Source organism: Ascaphus truei, chromosome 9 (genome assembly GCF_040206685.1).
Source record: "Ascaphus truei isolate aAscTru1 chromosome 9, aAscTru1.hap1, whole genome shotgun sequence".
Classification (NCBI taxonomy): Eukaryota; Metazoa; Chordata; class Amphibia; order Anura; family Ascaphidae; genus Ascaphus; species Ascaphus truei.
Window position 1 is genome coordinate 55,712,332 of NC_134491.1, and position 19,897 is coordinate 55,732,228.

At 42.9% G+C, this 19,897-nt stretch overlaps 1 protein-coding gene and 1 long non-coding RNA gene across 5 annotated transcripts in view; one reads left to right on the forward strand and one right to left on the reverse strand.

The window, feature by feature from the left end:
• The first annotated feature begins 10,548 nt into the window (after positions 1-10,548).
• On the forward strand, positions 10,549-19,190 carry LOC142503060 (uncharacterized). The gene is made up of 3 exons (XR_012803935.1): positions 10,549-10,612; positions 18,362-18,378; positions 19,152-19,190. It is a non-coding gene; the product is annotated as an uncharacterized LOC142503060 (long non-coding RNA).
• Positions 18,874-19,897, reverse strand: part of KIF26A (kinesin family member 26A) — a 111,141-nt gene continuing 110,117 nt past the window's right edge. For all 4 annotated transcript variants that reach the window (XM_075614949.1, XM_075614948.1, XM_075614946.1 and 1 more), the window contains one exon: positions 18,874-19,865. In XM_075614949.1, the coding sequence (XP_075471064.1) occupies positions 19,687-19,865 (179 nt within the window). In that variant the 3' untranslated portion in view covers positions 18,874-19,686. The remainder of the gene's footprint in view (positions 19,866-19,897) is intronic.

Genomic DNA, 19,897 nt, shown 5'->3' on the forward strand with positions numbered 1-19,897 from the left:
CATACTTGAAAACGAGAGGTAACTCCCAATGTATTACTTCCTGATAAAACATTTTGTAAATAAATAAATAATTTAGAATATATTTGAGATAGAACTAATATTTTATATAGAGTCAACTTTTGGTAAAAGAATTGCAAACATTTTATAATTCTCCATCATATACACTTTGGACAATTTTGTGCTAACTAATGTAACATGAATGCATGTTGCGTTTAAATGGTTCCGGGCTCCATCCATTCCATGCACTGTCTGTCGAGTGTTGACCATCGTCAACCATCAATGTTTGATTACACAAATCAAAGGAGGAGCTACACTCTGGTAGATCTTCATATCTACTGGACTGTGGCTTCTTCTTTGATTTATAGATATTCTACCAAGACCCAGGTGGCGAGCCGATTCCCAATAAGGTTAATTCTCTGTGTTTGAAGTGGATGCATGGCCCTTTTCGACATAATGCTTGGTTACCACAGAAATATAAGTGCCATTGCGCAAAAAACTCGGGGACTTCAATATTCGGCGAACAGCCAGCGGTGAAATAAAGGATCTCAGTAGAGAACTGGGGTTGCTCGTGTCTTCCTGTTTCCATTGTGAAAACTGATACCAGCCACTGTAAAGCAGCAACACCTCCTAATAAACCTTCCATTTTGTTTCTTAAATATGGGAACTGGGGGTGTCCTCCAGAGCTGAACCATGCTATTTTTAGCTCTGGGGGACCATCCAGTTCTCAAGATACTGGTGAAGTTACCAACATTACTTGTTTTTGAAGGGGTTGAAATGGTTGTCTGATCGGAAGCCACCACCAATGTTGCAAGCTTCCTAAGACTGGGCAGCCATTTTGTTTCCTCTGGAAGGAGATTGAAACCCAGTAACTTTACTGGTATGTATCTTGGAATTGGGGATCCACCGAGCTGAAAATAGCCCCAAAAATAGAGGGTACTGCTGCTTTGAAATACCTCTCTCCTGACTCAGGAGTTAAAGGAAAATGATTTATCTCCGTTTTTATTAGTTCATTTTGTTATTAATTTATCAGATATAGAAGGAGTTTTTATATCAAATGAAGGCTGCATTAATAATGCTGCAGGCTGCCTCTAATCAGATTAAAAATGGTAGTTAAGGTTTTTTAACAGCCTTCCCTTATGTGATAAAGGAGAGGTAATTAAACTCAGCTAAGACCAGCCTACGAAATGTCAGCCCAATATATTTAATTACTACAAGCATATTACAGTTCTCTCCTTGCAGGTACAGGTTTCAGTACCTCACAGATTACCACAAATTAATTGGTCCACCAAATATCAATTAATGTATTATAATTAAAGGAGAAATCCCCCCCAGAAATCTATATGATGTAGACCCATAAAATGTTAGTATCTTGCCCCTAAACTTGAGCTGCTTATTTGATTTTCTGTTATATGTAGTATTAAAAATCGTGATTTTTTTTTTAAATCTCTAGCGGTTTAGGTTACCATGGTTACCTTTAGGCGGCGCTGAGCTCTGGGAAGGGGTCCATTTAAACATTCCAGACACTTAATATTTCAAATGCTTATATCTCCTGACAAATGCATCAGGTTTTAAAGGTAAAAACAGTATTGAAATGGGCAAGAAGAGATTTCTTAAAGAAGCAATCCAAGCGAACCTTTAAAAAAAAAAATTGCATTGAATTAGGGGGTGTCCGGAGCCGAACCCCATGAATTTCAGCTCTGGGGACCCCCTGCTTCCTGAGATAATTACCTCCATATGGAGATACCAGTAGCAGCAAATGCAAAAAAATATTAAAATTGCTCAGATCTCTTTAACACACACAGATGGGTTTGTGGGAATAGGAAGTGCAGGGGCATGAACCAATGAGTGATTTCCCCATTAATAAATATACACTTTGGCATTTCAATTACCTAATACATTTATTATCTCTTCCCAACCAATTGCTAGCTTTCCCTGATAAGTATTGTACATTTTATTATCCCATTGGTGCAGTATCTAATGCCTAAGTCTGACCACTACTAACAATTACTAACCACATTGCCTTGTGGAAAAGCAAATACATGTGTACCTTTCTCTACAGAATGTATCTGTCTCTTCTTATGATTAAGGTGCCTAAAACGTGTACGTTTCTTCGTAAGGTGTGTGACACCCAAGTGACAGCTCAAGTGACAGCTCTTTGTGGCTGTACTGCTGATGGACCGCAGACTGGTATTGAGAATACAGGCCCTTATTCTATAAGGTATGATAACCGCAGATGACGGCCATGGCATGAAAGCCCCATTGACTTTAATGGGCCTTTTCCGGCGCACGTCATGTACGACTATCACACCTTGTAGAATAAGGGCCATCGTCTCACCCATGGCACCAAAATCCTCCCATGTTTGTATGTGGAGTGGATCATTTCCATTTTAATGGAATAAACTTACAACGCTTCGGTGACATACTTTTTAGGCAATAGCAGGGTACCCGATCTGTGGCGTAGCTAGATATGTGTGGCGCCCGGGCAAACATTTTTTCAGGGCCCCATTAATATTAATACTGACTGCAATTGTTTTCTCCCTCCCCATCCTCTCCCTGATCCTTGCTCTCATCATCCTTCCTCCTCATCATCCCTCATCTCTCCTCGGTGCTCCCCCTCATCACCATCATCAGCTCTCCCCCTCATCATCATCAGCTCTCCCCCTCATCATCATCATCAGCTCTCCCCACATCATCATCATATCTCCCCCTTATCATCATATCAGTTCTCCCCCTCATTATCATATCTCTCCACATCATCAGCTCTCCCCCTCATCATCATCAGCTCTCTCCCCATCATCATCATCAGCAACTATCCCCATCATCATCATCATCATCATCATCATCAGCTCTCCCCCTCATCATCATCATCAGTTCTCCCCCTCATCATCATCAGATCTCTCCCCATCATCATCAGCAGCAGCTCTCCCCCTCATCATCATATCAGTTCATCCCCCTCATCATCATATCTCCCCCTCATCATCATATCAGTTCTCCCCCTCATCATCATATCTCCCCCTCATCATCATATCTCCCCCTCATCATCATATCTCCCCCTCATCATCATATCAGTTCATCCCCCTCATCATCATATCTCCCCCTCATCATCATATCAGTTCATCCCCCTCATCATCATATCTCCCCCTCATCATCATATCAGTTCTCCCCCTCATCATCATATCTCTCCACATGATCAGCTCTCCCACTCATCATCATCAGCTCTCCCACTCATCATCATCAGATCTCCCCCTCATTATCATCTCTCCCCCTCATCATCATATCTCCCCCTCACCATCATCAGATCTCCCCCTCACCATCATCAGATCTCCCCATCATCATCATCATCATCATCATCATCATCATCATCATCATCATCATCATCATATCTCCCCCTCAACAGATTTCCCCCCCCCCCCTCCTCCTCCTCCTCCTCGCCTACATACAGCGAAAGAGGCGAAAGGGTTTATGTTTTAATAGAGAAAAGGGTGTTATGATGCACTGCTCCATTTCTTGGAGCACGACTATGGCATACTGTATGTAAGAACATTTTTGTTTACACCTGATGCAGTATGTTAGATTTACAGGACTTTAGATGTGGAGGATTTTTATATATATTTGCAACTAACTGCTCCTACCCCAGGTCAAACGGGTTGGAGAAATATAATGTTATACATCGGCACTGGGTGACAAGCGGGAGGGGGCGCGTGTTGCGCAAGAAATCAGTGGAAATTGATTTCTTGGTGCGGCAGCCAGGTCACGTGAGCGGTTCGCCCAATGAGGGCGAACCAGCTCCGTCACGCCCCATAGGGGTGTTCCCCATGGCGCGTCCAACATGGACACTAAACGTACCCACTTCACGCGGGTGACGCCACAGCCTTCTCCCGCCTCCGTGCGGGTGAAGGCTGTATGGCCTTAGCCTTAGAGTGGTACTTCTCTTCAGGAGGAAAAAAGGAGTCCCGTAGCTACAATGTAACCTGCGAGTACTTAGTTTGTAGGAACGTGATATAGAAAACATCTAAACATCATCTTATCTGCTGCTCTGCAACTCATCACCCCACTATCCAGCATGCAAGAGGAGTGTGGTGATGAGGACAGGGGTAGTATTTGTCTGGGTAGCTGCATCTTGATAGTGCTCTGTGCAATATGCTGTGTTTATGAGACTTGTTTGCTTTCTTTACATTAAATTGCTTTGTGTTTCACCACTATTAGGCTGCGCGCTCAGGCTGAGGGAAAGCGGGTGCTTTCCCTGGCCTTGGTTAGCGCGCCATCCGGGGGCGTGTCGGGGGGGGTCGGGCCAGTGACGTCACGGAGCTGGTTCGCCCTCATTGGGCGAACCGCTCACGTGACCGGCCCTGCGCTCCCGTGAGCGCTTGAAACTAAAAATTGAATAAGACACACGCTTCCGCACGCTTGCGGAAGCGTGCGTGAGCCCCTGCTAAAGCCGCTCTCATTGCGGCTGCAGGGGCTCACTGGTAAGTGAGAGCGCGCCTCAGCACGGGTCAGCGCCTAAGCGCTGACCATGCCCGAGGCCTTAGTGTCACAGCTGTTTATGAGTACTGCAGGTACGCTCTATATTTTTATATCTGTCTAGGGTTAAAGAGACCCTTTTACCTGCGCGCACCACTTTTTTTGCTCATATAAGTTCTATTAGTAGTGCTGATCGACTCTAGATTCTGTTCAAATAGGTGGCACAATTTCATTAAAGTGTTTGGCTTTTTTTTGGTTCATAATCAGAGGATTAAACCTAGAGAAATGATTACTTATGTTTTCGTATGACAAGGGAATAATTACTTATAGGTCATTTGCTGCCACAACTCTTCCATATATTTCCTTGTGAAAAGTAATTTAGAATATAATAGAGGGATGACTCGAAAGAAGAAGCGATTAGAGTTATGGTTGTGAGTGTTACAAGGGTGAAAGTCTCACACACATAAACCCCTATTCCTGCAAACCTTGAACTGAGGCTCATAGCGCAGCCCCATCTTATTTCTCATTATAAATCAAATGACAATTCCTTATAAGAAATGAAACACAAAGTAGTTGAAAGAAAATTAATTAGTTGGTCTACTAGCGTAGCAACTTTAATGTATCCCTCCGCAATAACTTGTAGCACAAAAATTATCACAAACAATTACACTTTTTTGTCCCATACCAAAATACTATATAAGTAACTATACTATATACTATACTATATTGTACAATTATCTTGTATATTGAAATTACAAAAATATAAAGATTTTGCTCATTTATCAATATACGGGGTTGGACTTTGGACGGTAAGACCGCCAAACAGACACAGAATAAAATGATGAAATTGTGCAAGCAGCAACCAGCAAGGGATGGGTTAAAGTGTCAATGCTAAATAGGGTGAGTTTGAAGATCAGCAAAATATCTTATCAAGATGCCGGCAAATACCGCTGCGGGCAACTTTGGAAAAGTGCGCAAGGTCTCTGGACAATTGACCTTCTTGAAGATAAGACTTTTGCAACAAGATTACCTTGACTAACCCAAATGTGCTAAACACATCAAAGACAATCTATCCCCTACACTAAGCCCGAGAGAGGAGATAACAGGAAAGTGGTAACAAGCAGATACAGCTGGAGGAGGGGGGGGCGGGAGAGAATACACAGTAAGGGCCGTTCTATACAGCGTGCGGCCGCGTTCCTATGCGAACGCGCGTGCACGTGCCGCATGCTTTCCGTGTATATAGAGCCGGGAGCTGCAGGTAAGTGTATATGCGTGTATATGCGTGTGTGTGTGTGTGTATATCTTGTGTGAGTGTAAGTGTAAGGGGAGTGTAAGTAAGATTTTTTTAATTAAAAAAAAAGTTTAATAAAAATTTTATTTGTGTGTGCATTTATTTACCCCCCACACACACACACATCCATACACGCATACATACATACATACATACATACATACACACATACATACATACATACATACATACACACATACATACATACATACACACATACATACATACATACATACATACACACATACATACATACATACACACATACACACCAATACATACATTTGAGCGCAGGCAGCGGTGCGAAAAGATGAATTTCTTCATCTTTGCCGCTGTCTGTCGGCTCCCCTCTCCCTGCCGTGTGCGCGCTCGCGTGGCACTTCTATAGAAAAATCCGCGCGCGCACGGCGTTGCACGCGCCCGGTACTATAGAACGTGCCTAAGAATGATGTAAGAATGGAATAGGGATACTGTTTTCTTAAGGTATATATATATATATACCTGTGCCAGAGATCATTTGTAATAACCAGGTGTTTGTTCTCCTCACAATGAGGCAACACTGTAATATTATCCTAATTGTGTGCTGTGCTGTTAAACTAAATTGACTTTGAAAACTGTTTCTGTGTCAAACTCACCTTCCTTCATATGGTGTCCCAACCTGATGTCTATGACAATGGCGTATTATAATAAGAGGATCATGTCAGTGTTGTAACCAGAACGCCAGAGGCCTGAGGTCTGAATTATTGGAAAAGTTATCCCATAGTGTGGAATCCTAGTAAGTTCCCTTTTAGATGCTGCTCAACCGCTTCCCAGCCCAGGAGAAGATTTGAATATGGAGCATATTGAATAGGGGAATGTGCTACTAAACCCTAATCTTTCTGTCGTTACTCAACAGATTTCATGCAAACTACGTACTAGCCTGATTTTAAAGTGCTATAAATACAACGTGTCCGTTATAAACCTGAGATGATAAAACAGCGGCGTGAACGATGTGCTTTAGGATGTTTGGTCTCGGCCGTGTGGTCAAATCGGCGCCGCCCGCTCCACAAGTCACCATCGGGACTACTCACCGCAGGACACGTTTCCACAGGGCACCACGTCGCTGAACATTCCACCGCTGATTGGATATACCCGCTGGCCACCGCCATCTTTAAAAGTCCGCTCGGCAGCCGCCATCTTTAAAGGTCCTCAGCCGCAGGGCACCTTGCACAGCCGCTGTTCCGACGCCATTTCTGAGTGTGCCCGTGCATGCGCGCAGCCGGACGCTCAGCGCGTCCGCCAGCAGCCAGTACACATTTTTACATTTGCCATTCGGCCAAACGTCCCGTTCCATGAATGATACGCCAAACGTTTTAGGACAGAAAAAATGGGAAGCATTGGATTTTGATAATGCGCCAACAGGTTAGAAGAGCGGGTTTCAATCCGAAACAAACTGTAATAATAATAAAGAGAACTCTTGCCCTCATTAGGATAAATGGGGCGCACACTGCGACTCACTTTATCTTGTGAATAGCTGCTTGCTGGCGCACGAATTCCTATTTAAATCACAGGTCATTTTAACACGCTTTCATTTCAAAGACCCCAAGGAAAAACTAGGCAGATATTTTACAACTCCGGTCGAATTTCATCAGAATGACTGCAGCGGTGGTAATTAGAAGGAATTTCAATTACTTTTAACCGCTGCAGTGGTGTTAAAGCACCAGGCAGGATTCCTCACATCTTCACGTGGCAAAAAGCAAGGTGGTATTTTTTTTTTGCTGGTATCTTTTCACCGTTCGTATCTGACATCTTCTTCTATCAATGTAAACCGCATGCAAGGGCTGGCCTTAGGGCAAGGCGGCTACTTTGGGGCCCGTGCCTTTGGGGGGCCTCGGCGCTCCCTCCTGCTGTCTGCCCCGGGACTCGACCTCCACCCGACCGGAGGGGACCCGCCATCCTCCAGCTCCCACCTCTCCGGTCGGGCGGAAGTTAAATCCTGGCGCCGATAGGAGGAGGGAGAAGAGGGAGAGGAGGAAGGGCAAGGCCCCTGGACCGGCAGAGAGAGGTGTGTGTATTTGTGTGTGTGTTCCTTAGTGAGAGGGGTCTAACCTTCTCCGGAGCGGGCCGTCTCCTGTAGCGGCACGTTCCCATAGTGACTGACATCAAATGATGCCGTGACGCCATGGCAACGTGACGTCACATGCCACTGTGATGTCATGATGCTGCCGGAGAAGGGCCGCTCGTCAAGGTAAGTCCCCTTAACTTTTTTTTTACAGGGGGGTCCCTGCTGCCAGCGTGCCGCCTTGTGCCCCGCAAACCTTTTGAGGACTGGAGTTCGCTACCGCTGACCTAATGTTTGTATTTTGTTTAATAACAGGCCAATGATGCCCGCTATAAGCTAGATACACATCGGAGCATTGGTCACCATTTTGGTGATTATCAAACATTTCTGCATCTTTAAAAAAAAATGTGTACATAAGGCAGTTTGAAAGCTCTGCTTACACTAGATTTGCATTTATGAAAAACTCTCCTGATGGTTCATTAAAAAGATATCACATCTTGTAACAAACCTTTAAAAAAAAAAACGGTGATGGTTTTATTTTACAGCGGGTACTAACAGTGAAGAGTCCTGAACTTAATCATGAATTCTGCCCTACATCCCTCATGCAGACACTGAAATGAATTTTCATATTTTTTTTATAGGCACTCTAAGCACTCTCAAAAATCACACAATGGTGTAAGTGTAGTGTTTAATCACAGGCTGAGGGGTCATTTTTTCTATCAGAGTATATGGCAGCCATGTTTCACAGTGGTTATGTGAGTGTGTTATAATGGTAAGGGTGTTATCTCTTAGATGTATGTAAGGTAAACTCAACAGTCACTCTAGAACTGGGCTGGGCAACTCTAGTCCTCAAGGGCCACCAACAAGTCAAGTTTTAAGGATATCCCTGCTTCAGCACAGGTGGCTCAATCAGTCTCTGCTTCAGCACAGGTGGCTCAATCAGTCCCAGCTTCAACACAGGTGGCTCAATCAGTGGCTCAGTCTTCTGAGCCATTGATTAAGCCACCTGTGCTATCCTTAAAACCTGACCTGTTCGGGAGGTCTCGAGGGCTGGAGTTGAGCAGCACTGCTCTAGAAGCTCTAAAAAGTAATTTGGAAATGAATATCCCCGTGATTCCCAGAAGTTAGTCAAACCTAACCCCAAAAAAGTAGCCCAGCTGCTTGCTGACCTCTTGCTGGCGATCATGTATGAAAACACAGACCAATTACAGCTCAACCCTGTTATAACGCTGTGCTTGGGGTCCAAAGAATCACATCGCGCTATAAGCGGATCGCGTTAGAAATAATGTACAACTGTATGCATTGTACAATAAAGTATTTAAGATACCAATAATCGTGTTGTAAAGTATTCATAAATACGAAAATTGGGAGCCACCCTTGCATCGCGTTATAAGCGGATCCGCGTTGTAACGGATCGCATTATAACGGGGTTGAACTGTATTTGGAGGTGAGATGTGTTCATTTTACCTCCCAAATTAATAATAACTCTTTTGTCTGACCTGATATATAGGATGCAGCGAGTCTACAAAGAGCGATGGGTGAACGTGTCGATGTCCAGCCCACAAACTTTTAGACAAACATTTCTATTTCTTCGGAAACCCGCAAAAGATCGTTCAACCCTTTTGTCAAAAACCGCGCAAAACGATCTAATTCCGCCATAGGGTGATATTCTTGTTAGGGGGACACAAATTTGTCCTGGGAAAAACCGAGACAATGTCGCGCATGCGCCAAGTGCACATGCGCAAATGGCGGGCGCCGACTACGCATGTACAATAGGCACACGTGCACATGCGCGATCGGCACGTGCCATCGACGCATGTGTACAAGCGATCATGCATGTGCGGCAGACAAGCGGCGATAGCGCATGCGCAGCCAGCACCGATAAAAACCAGGACAGTGGCCAGAAAACTCGGCACCCGAGACAAACGGCTAAAAAAAAACGGTACTGTCCCGGCTAAACCGGGACATCTGGCCACCCTAAGTCTAGTAACTGCGAGAAGTGCATATCCGTGCGGAAAGAGCCCGCTTGCATATGCAGGTCCCCGTATTCTGAAAGCTCTCGTCCAAACCGTCCGAGAAAGGCTTTGTCCGAAGTGATTTTATTCTGGCTCTGCAAATCCGCGCGGCATGGACAAAATGGCTGAAACGCGCAATTATTGCAAACTCGCTGGAATTCTATTCGATCCATTAACTGAAAAAGGCAAAAACCGCTTCAAATAACGTGCAGATTGGTTTCTCGCACATCAAGGTTGGAGACAGAGTGTCAATAGATGTGGAGTTGCATCATTACAAACCACACAGCCTATTTCAGCGGTGCTGAGCATGCAATTACTTAATTGATAAGCCTAATTAACTCAATTTAATTTACTGGCTAACTCTTGATGTACTTTTTTTTTTGCCTTTTTGAGCAATAATGCCATTTTTATGAGTCTTTAATACTTCTGTAGATAAGAATATTTTCATTACATATATTTAGCTAGGTTATTTGTCCAAATAGCGAGCATACATGTATATAATGCATATATACAGTGTTCGACAAACCTATACATTTGCTCGCCCCGGGCGAGTGGATTTAACCCCCGGGCGAGTAAATATTGGCCCAAGCAGCACACGTTTGGTACTAGGTGGCGAGTAGATTTTTTTGTGTGGCGAGTAGATTTTTTGGTGATTTGTCAACCACTGCATATATATATATATATACACACACATGTATTATATATTGCAGGTATGAAGAAGTAGCTTTGAAGAAGTAGCTATGAAGAAGCTACAAACCACATCCTTGAATATTCTGAACAGTTTGCATGCAACGTTTAAAGGTAAGCAGAAAAAATATCGCTATAAGCCCTTTCTTTAAAATGTAATCCTATATTTTGGGGCCATACAACTGGAAATAACTAATTACTTCAATTACCTATTTCAGTTTGTCGATGATGTTTTTGGACAGAATTTAGGTCTCAATATGAATCTTATTTTAAGAACATTGTTCTGTCAAAATAAGGAGCACTTTATGCTGTGGAACATAGGATCTTTTAACAAAAACGTTTACAAACTCCAATTCTTTTATTCAATATCTATTGAAAAGATGTTATTTCCTATATTAAAATGTATCATTTGTTTGTAGCCCTTTTTGCTGCTGTTGGGTGCATCGCAGTTAATTCTGCTTCAAAAACAAAACAAAGTACAATTTGCGTTGTTTATCCGCGCGGATTGTCAGTTTTAACAGATGCGCTGCAAACTGTGTGATTTGAGATAAAGAATACGGTGTAAACTATGTGATATGGGATAAAGAATATAGTTATTTGTCAAATTTTATTCCGTGACTTATTAGCATGTCAAACCACGCCATTTGATAAGGACAAACTTGCAGCTCCGACAACGCTACACTTTGCCGCCGCACAACCCAAATTTGCGACTGCGTGCGCGCGCACGTTAGCGCGTGCACGTCGCATCGCCATCTGTCTGAGCTAAGCCTAAGGCTGGGGCCCTGCTGCGGTCGGCGCGCACGTTGCCGCGTGCGCACGGGCCACCAGCCCCTTACCTCAAGTATGCTTGTCCCTGCTGCCTCCTTCCGACAGGGCTGACTGCGTACTGTGGCGCGTCGGCCGGCTGGAGCTGCAAGCTTCTGGTGATCAGACGCACTGACGCGTCACATGGTGCACGAGTCAGCCAATGAGGGTGGAAGGAAGGAGGGGAGGAGGGAAGCCACGGGAGGGAGCAACAGTGAACAGGAGGCGTCCTCCAGCCCTGAAATGGGTCTTGTGGGGGCTGTTATATCCCGCTGGGCTCTGCACATTGCAATACATCTCGTCTTCCTAATAAAAAAACATTGCGTAGTACTTTGTGCGTGTTGGCGTTCTGCACATTGAACATACAAAAAGGGGAAACTAGCACTTGGCCACGCCCCCCGCGCCCAAAAAAGTCAGCTGCAGACCACAGATAACGTTGCAGTGACTTCCACGCGTCGCTGGCAAGCAAGGCGGCCATGTGGACGCGTGCAGCAGGTCCTCATGCCCGGTCTCCATTTCGCTGCTTTGATGTTTTCGTTTTTTTGTTTGTCGAAGTAAAATTGATAAGCAGATTTTCACTTTAGTTTAGTCTAATTTTTGCATAATGAGGCACATTTTTTACATAATGGAATAAACATAAAATATATATATAGGAGACTATTTTCTAACTCAAACAAATTTGCGAAAAGTTAAACTTGCAAAGAACGACTGTTTTCACAGTGGAATCAAGCTTCACCCATCTCTGTCCACAAACCTTTAGATATGCAGTACCGGCTCACAGACAGAATTCATTCCACCATTTCAATGACACTAATTTTAAATCCAATTAAAATATAGAAACTCCTGGATTTCAACACCTTTACTACTGATCGATAGATCAAAAGGTGTTACATTCCTCTCTCTAAGTAATGCTACTGCTATATTTTTGCACGTCTATTTGGCGAGAAAGAGATTGAGAGGAAGAAATATTTTGCATAGAAATGACATGTCACTTACAGCAGGAATCCATGCATTTTTTCTCTCTTGATTTTTTTTACATTGGTTTGAAGCAGGGGGTCTCCAGAGCTGAACCCCATTAATTTCAGCTGCAGGGACCCCTTGCTTCTGAAGATACTAACCTCCATAGGGGTTGCTTGTAGCCACTCTGCTCGGCTAGCAGGGTTCACATTATGGCGGCGTTTCAAAGCTCCCGCATCCTGCGGGGCCAATAGGAAGCCGTGACATCACCCGGTTTGGATTCCTATTGGTCCATGTGACATGGGAGTTTTAAACTTTAAAACCCAGCTAGCTCAGCTGGAGTTACTACCAGGACCCCATACGGAGTGAAGTATCTCAAGAAGCAGAGGTTCCCCAGAAATTAATGGGGTTCAGCTCAGGAGACCCTCTGCTTCAAACCTGTGTTAAAGATTAAAAAAATAAAAACAAATTCATATCACAAACAATTATAAAACACTCTATAGGGCTAATTTCCCCAAACTTTTTCAAACTCTAAAAGAAGAAATGAAAGTTTGAAAAAGTTTGGGGAAATTAGCCCTATAAAATGGTCGACTTACAATATTTCATGGATTGGCAAGATATATTGTATTAAAATGAATCTACTTCCCCGTATTTTGAATTTATTTCAGACCATCCCGGTGACACAGAGAATGAAGGACGTACTCTCACTCCAGTCTCTGATCTCTAAATTTATTTGTGGACATAAAAAATCTAGAGTAAAAAGGAAAATCCTAAAAAGGCCCATATTATCTGGGGGGCTGGCGGTATCTTGCTTGTTGTCCTACTACAAAGCAGCACAATTATGTCAAATTTCTTAATGGCAGGTAGATCCCAGCCGGAAGAGGTGGAGGTGGGTGGAGGTAGAAAAAAGAATCTGGTCTCCCGTGGAGTTAGACAACTTGAGTTGGTTCCCAAATCGGTGTTTAGATCCATCAAAGAACCGCTATCCTCGATGGCCAACTCATAGACAGTCTGGAAGGCATCTAAATTTAAATGCACCCTGACAACCAAAAACGCATTAATGGCTCCTGTTGCAGGGTACATGCAACCACACACGCGGGTTCTCTTGATAAGGCTTATTTATTGAGCCTTAAAAACATACAGCACACAAAAACAAATTAGCTTCTCTTCAGCATACAAAAACAAAATAGCTTCTCTTCAGCATAGAAAACAAGGCAGCTTCTCTTCAGCATGCAGGACCCAGACAGTTATCACACATGTACTTTGAAAAACAGACCTTATAGCAGTAATCTCTTCAGTATTTCAGTCCCGTCTCCTGACCAGCTAGCCTACATGTGTGTACAGCCTGGGGGTTTTAAAACACATTGATTATGCAGCTTGGGTCAGACTAATTAAGCAGCCCTTCTCAACTGAAACTTAACCTCGTCACTGCTGCACTGCAAGCCTAAACATAGGTTTGCCAGGTATATGGCTGGTGATGTTCATTCACCCTGTCACAGCTCCTTTATGGGGTAACCCGGAATTTGCTCCGGGCCTGAACAGTACAGATTTTACAATTTGGAAACTAAATGGATTTACAAGACTTAGGGATCTGGAGGGTAATAGAAGTATCTAAACATTTGAACAGATTAGATCTGAAAAAATATCCCCCATTCGGAATTCTTTAGATACCTCCAGATCAGAGCATTTTATAACAAACATTCTTCCCGTCCCCCATTGACAACTTTCGAAAAGCTCTGTCTATTGGAAACTGATTCAAGTGGACATCGCAAATGTATAAGGAAGTAACCTGTTCGGGTCTCGACTATGCCCAAAAGCTTAGTTATATGTCCCAATGGGAATCAGATCCGGGTGAGGTGCTAGAAGCTAAGGAATGGGATGAGATCTTCGCAGCGACAGCCAAAATCTCAATCTGTACCACGTTAAGGGAGAACGCACATAAGATATTGGTGAGGCGGTACCTCACTCCGCTAAAATTCTCCAGGTTTGTCCCAGGATACTCCCCATTGTGTCCAAAACAATGTGGAGAATAAGCTGATCTGGTGCATATGCTGTGGTCTTGCCCCCAGATCACCCCCTTGAGGGAGGAAATTAAGGATTGGCTTCAGTGGATCTTGGACCTCACAATTCCATTGGACCCATGGCTGTTCCTACTAAATAGACCAACACCAGGTCTCGCCAGGGTAGAGAATAAATTGGTTGCACATTTTGCAATGCCAACGAGGTGCGAGATCGCAGCATTGTGGAAGCAAAAAGAAGTTCCAACAGAATTTGGTATGTTTGCCAGATGGAGAAATTAACCAGTTTAGTTAATGACACTGGTGTCAAATTCCAAAAAGTCTGGCTACCATGGCTGGCTCAGACAGACATCCCAGGAGTGAACGGTACCACAATTCTGCTGTGATAGTTAAGGGCGCGCTCTCGGCTGACGGATTGTGGATTTCAATAAAAATTGTAAGTTGAAAAAATATAAAAAATAAAATAAAAACAGCATGAATTGCTTCTTTAACTGGGATAAATGATGAGTTGTGGAGCACTGTGATCATGGGGAACAGGGAAAAGTTAAGATATAATCAATGGTCCTCATATTTCATATATAGACTAGGACTTTTGGGGGGTTCAGTTGTCGTTTCTTAGCTATTAGTCACAGTGCAGAGAAACTTCTGCCAACCAGAATTGATGTGATAAACCGACTAACAGATACGATAAGACTCCCTCATACAGATTCTGTAGCGTGTACAGCTGTCATTTTCAAATGGCAAAATGGAATAACGGCAACCTGTTATTTCTATCATTTGTGCACTTATATGGCTTAGGCAGTAGAGTGTATTAATCCTGTGATTAGGCACATTTCCATTAAATTCTAACTCTTAATCATCTGTGAAAAAAAATGATGTGGGAAAAGGAATCCAAATTAGGCACTTGCCAACTACGCATGCGCGAAGAGTCCTTGCCAACTGCGCATGCGCAAAGAGCCCTTGCCGACCATGCATGCGCGATCGGCACTTTCCGGTTGCTCATGCGCATGGGCGACCGGCAAGCTCCGGTCACGCAAGTGGTTGTCAAGCGCTCTTCACGCATGCGCAGTCGGCGGATTGGTCTCTTTCTGCTTTTCAAAGCTCCCGCGCCATGTGGACCAATAGGAAGCTGCACTGGATAACGTCAAAGCTTTTTATCAGAGGTAAGTATCTCGGGACGCACTGGGTCCTTGGAGCTGAAATTAATGGGGCCCAGCTACAGAGACCCCCTGCTTCGAACCTATGTTAAAAAAAAAATGACTAAAAAAAAAATGCCTGCTTTGATAGGCTCTTTAAACAATTAATACCATTCAGGACAATTCCCCACGTTCCTTTGACAGTGTTTAGTTAAAGAAATAAATGCTTCACTTTTTGCTATGAATGGATATAAAAGCAAACATCGAAAATGTTCTCTCTCTTACTTGCATATGTTGGTTACCATCAAGTATCCAAACATTAGTTCTGCAAGATATTCTCTTCTAGACAATGACACATGGACACTCCAGGTGCTGCCACAACTGTGAGCAGAGCAATTAAGCCTAGTGTAGAATGACTAGAATTATTCTGATTAGTCTCAGGTACTTACAATTAGAAACAGATGCCTATGTTACCCAGGCTAGTGCAGATTAAATGCTGCATTCACACAAAAATGGATTATTCTCATTTAAATCCAAGAGATATCATTCTTTTTATAACAGATGGCTTGCACACTTATAAGGCATTTCCAAACAAATTCAGCTTTGTGCTGGCACACAAACACTGGGATACATAAGCCAATGATGAGAGGAAATTTAAGACGGAGGAGGCAGTTTTGGACCTAACACAAAGGGATGCACTCTGCTTGCATGGCAACATTTCAGAGAACATTTAAACCCGGCTTTGGGATGCAGACTTCAACCACAGAGAGTAAATAGAACGTCTCACGGTACTGCACAGGGAAAGCCAATGAAAGCGATTCATGCATGTTTAGGGACATTTAGAGATTGCTGGGCAGTCGTACACAGTTTCCTTAAGTTACTATTGTGACAAAATGTATTTTGTACAAAGACCTGTGAATCCTAAAAGCAAATTGATAGGTATATGTGTGTGTGTATATACATATATATATACATACGGCTCCATTCATTTATATTCACACTGATACACATACACACTCTTACATCACTTGCTTTCAGGAACCTTTTGACACCTCTAGCCATATAACACATTCACACCGGAGGAAGGACCAGCACAGATAACATTCCAATAGACACTGTTGTTAAGTATACCTTTTGCTTGCTTCATTCATTGTAACATCGCCGGAAGAAGAGATCAGTGTATCTCGAAAGCTCGCACAAATAAAAGCATTTCGTTAGCCACAGAACGGTATCATCTATTTATTTTTTGATTTTATATATATATATATATATATACAGTGTTCGACAAACCTATACATTTGCTCGCCCCGGGCGAGTGGATTTAACATCGTGGCGAGCTCCTATTGGCCCAAGCAGCACACGTTTGGTACTAGGTGGCGAGTAGATTTTTTTGTGTGGCAAGTAGATTTTTTGGTGATTTGTCGACCACTGTGTATATATATATATATATATATATATATATATATATATATATACATACATATACACACACACATGCTTTGTTACTGAATGATTATGAAACTCGTCAAAGAAGAACATAACATATACTGTAAAAAAAACCAGAATGCCTAATACAAATTAGTAGTGTTTTACTGTGTTGCCCCCTTGCCCCCCCCCTGTCCCCCCAAGTGTACTGCACCGACACACTTTATTCGAGCAAATACCCAGTATGTACCTGGCAGATACCTGGAATGCGCCGCTCCTCACCTCTGACAAGCCCCGTTGCATTTGCCTTCCCAGCCTGGGTTCATGCCTGGCTGACGGGCGGCTGATCTGTTAAATGATAATGATTAGGATTTAATAGGCTGCAATGCTTCGCGTGTCTACCAGATGGCATAAATTCATGAATTGTAATGCAGTATATATATATATACTGGGCAGTATTGCAGCCAGCGGGAATAAAATGCTTCAATCCCTGCCTGGAAAATACCTCAATGCACTCGGGCAGAAAACAGTCACAAACCTCAATACACCCGGGTATACCCGAATTCGTGGGACTAGCCGAGCTCGAATAAAGTGTGTCGCCAGTGTATCTACCTCCTGAGCCATACCTACCATTATGTACTCAATTATGATATGAAACATATAACAGCACTGTGGAATATTAAGGAAGCAAGTCTGCATATAATGTTACTACCTCCAATAAGATGCTGCCTATCTGAAAAGTGTGGGCATGTTTTTTTCATTGGTGAGGGTTATTCACTAAACAAGGAGTGGCCAACTCCAGTTCTCAAGGGCCACCAACGGGTCAGGTTTTAAGGATATCCCTGCTTCAGCACAGGTGGCTCAATCAATGGCTCAGTCACCCCTGCACTAGCTGCTCGCTGACCCAAATGTAGAACAAGCTCCCTCTATTTGATGAGCTATTTGGATAGCATGGAAACAATCAACCAGTCACTCCTGCATCCCTGCACCCAGCCTACCTCAGCACATTTGCACAGTCTCCCACTGTAGCACTTGAAGTGTGAGCTCTGCAGGGCAGATTCCCCTCACTTCAACGTTTCTCAAAATGTATTTTAACTTGCCCACATAGTTTACCATAAGGAGAAGGAGCGGCTCAGTGAGTAAAGACACTGACTGTAATCAACGACACGGAGTTTGAATCAGGGGAACCTGCTTCAAATCCCAGTGTCAGCTCCTTGTAACCTTGGGCAAGTCACTTTGTCTCCCTGTGCCTCAGGCACCAGAAATAGAGTGTAAGCTCAACTTGGCAGGGACTGTGTCTATACAGTCCTGTGCGCTGCGTACCGTGCGCTGTACTGTAATTGTGACGCGCTTTGGCTCCCATTGGGAGGAAAGCGCTATATGAAATAAAGTTATTATTATTATTAATAAAGAGCACGCTAATGAGATATATAAACTGATGTTGCTGTTCCCACATTAAATGCAACATTACGTTAAAAAGAAATATAGCATTTATTAATAATAAATGTATCTTTTATTCACAGATAAAAGCCGGAGTGAGGTACTATACATTTTATACAAAGGTTTTGTAAACCTCATATAAAAACAAGATGATCAGAAAATATGATTCCATATGAAATGTAAAATTACACACACAAGTAAACCTTTTGCAAAGTATTGGTTTGGCAATCATTCAGTACAGCCATCACCCCTTCCAAAGGTGACCCCAAAAGGTGGAGGTGACCCCTTGCAAAGATGCATACGTTACATGCAGAGTGTATAAAGTTATCCTGAGAGTTTGCCTTCCTTAGAAAAACTGTAAAAAAAAGTAACAAACAAAATGCAGAAACATTGTGTTATTAGAAAAGATTAACAACATACCATATTTTGTGTTTTTACAAAGAAATTCAGAGACCATTGGGACCTACTAGTGCAAGAGTGGCCAACTCCACTTCTTACGGGCCACCATATGGTCATGTTTTAAGGACTATCCCTGCTTCAGCACAGGTGGCTCAATCAGTGGCTCAGTCAGAATTACTGATTGAGCCACCTGTGCTGAAGCAGGGCTATCCTTAAAATCTGACCATATGGTGGCCCTTAAGAAGTGGAGTTGAGTTGGCCACTCCCGTTCTAGTGTTTGTTTACAGCTAATGGTCAGTATTTGTCAAATAGACAATAAAAATAACATTTTCATTGAGAAAGGAACAGTACAAAACAGAAAGCAGGATATGATAGACTTCCATTATACACCTTCCTTTATGTTAGATACATGTTCATAAAAATATCTGGAATTTTTAACCAGGAAAATTATAATACAGGTTTGTTTCGTTGCAGAAAACAGCTTCTCTATGAAATCAGAAGGCAAATTCAGGTATGGAAACATAATTGACTTATTGCTCCTGCTACAATGTCTTTTACATGTAATCATACATAACACTGTACAGTAGAAAATATTTCATGGCAATACATTTTACGGTCTGCTTAGGTTTGCTGGCTTTCATTTTAGCACCAAGTAAATAAGTAAAGTCATATGAAAAAAAAGGCACTTCCATTTTTTATTTTCTTTATCTCGATTATGAGATTTGTCTCTGCTTTCTTCCCTTCGGCTGTCCACGGTACTGCATTGCTTTGCATGAGGGCGCAAAATGCTATGGTAGCAGGGGGCTTATGCATCCTCTTAATGCTGTCTTTGTATAAGTTAGGTCTAGAGGCACCATATTGATTTGATAACATTACAATTCATCATCGGTATCAATCCAATAACATTCCTTGCAATTTTACACTTCCACATCCCAATGTACAATTTCCACCACACTGCACGACCATTCTTTTGCCTTCGTCTTAACGTACTTCCTTTTTTTTTCCCCCTTCAGGCTTCCACTTCTCTTGCTCCATCTTGGGGCTCGGAGATCATTCCAATATCAAAACAGGTCACCATCATGACATGAGACTTGCACACATTGACACACAGTTCTAGTTCTTCTGTTGCTTGTTCCAATGTCTCCAAGTACTCCTGAGACTCCTTATCAAGATCGGGGTCCACCTCAACTGCTGGCCACAATGGAAGAGGAAACAATTAG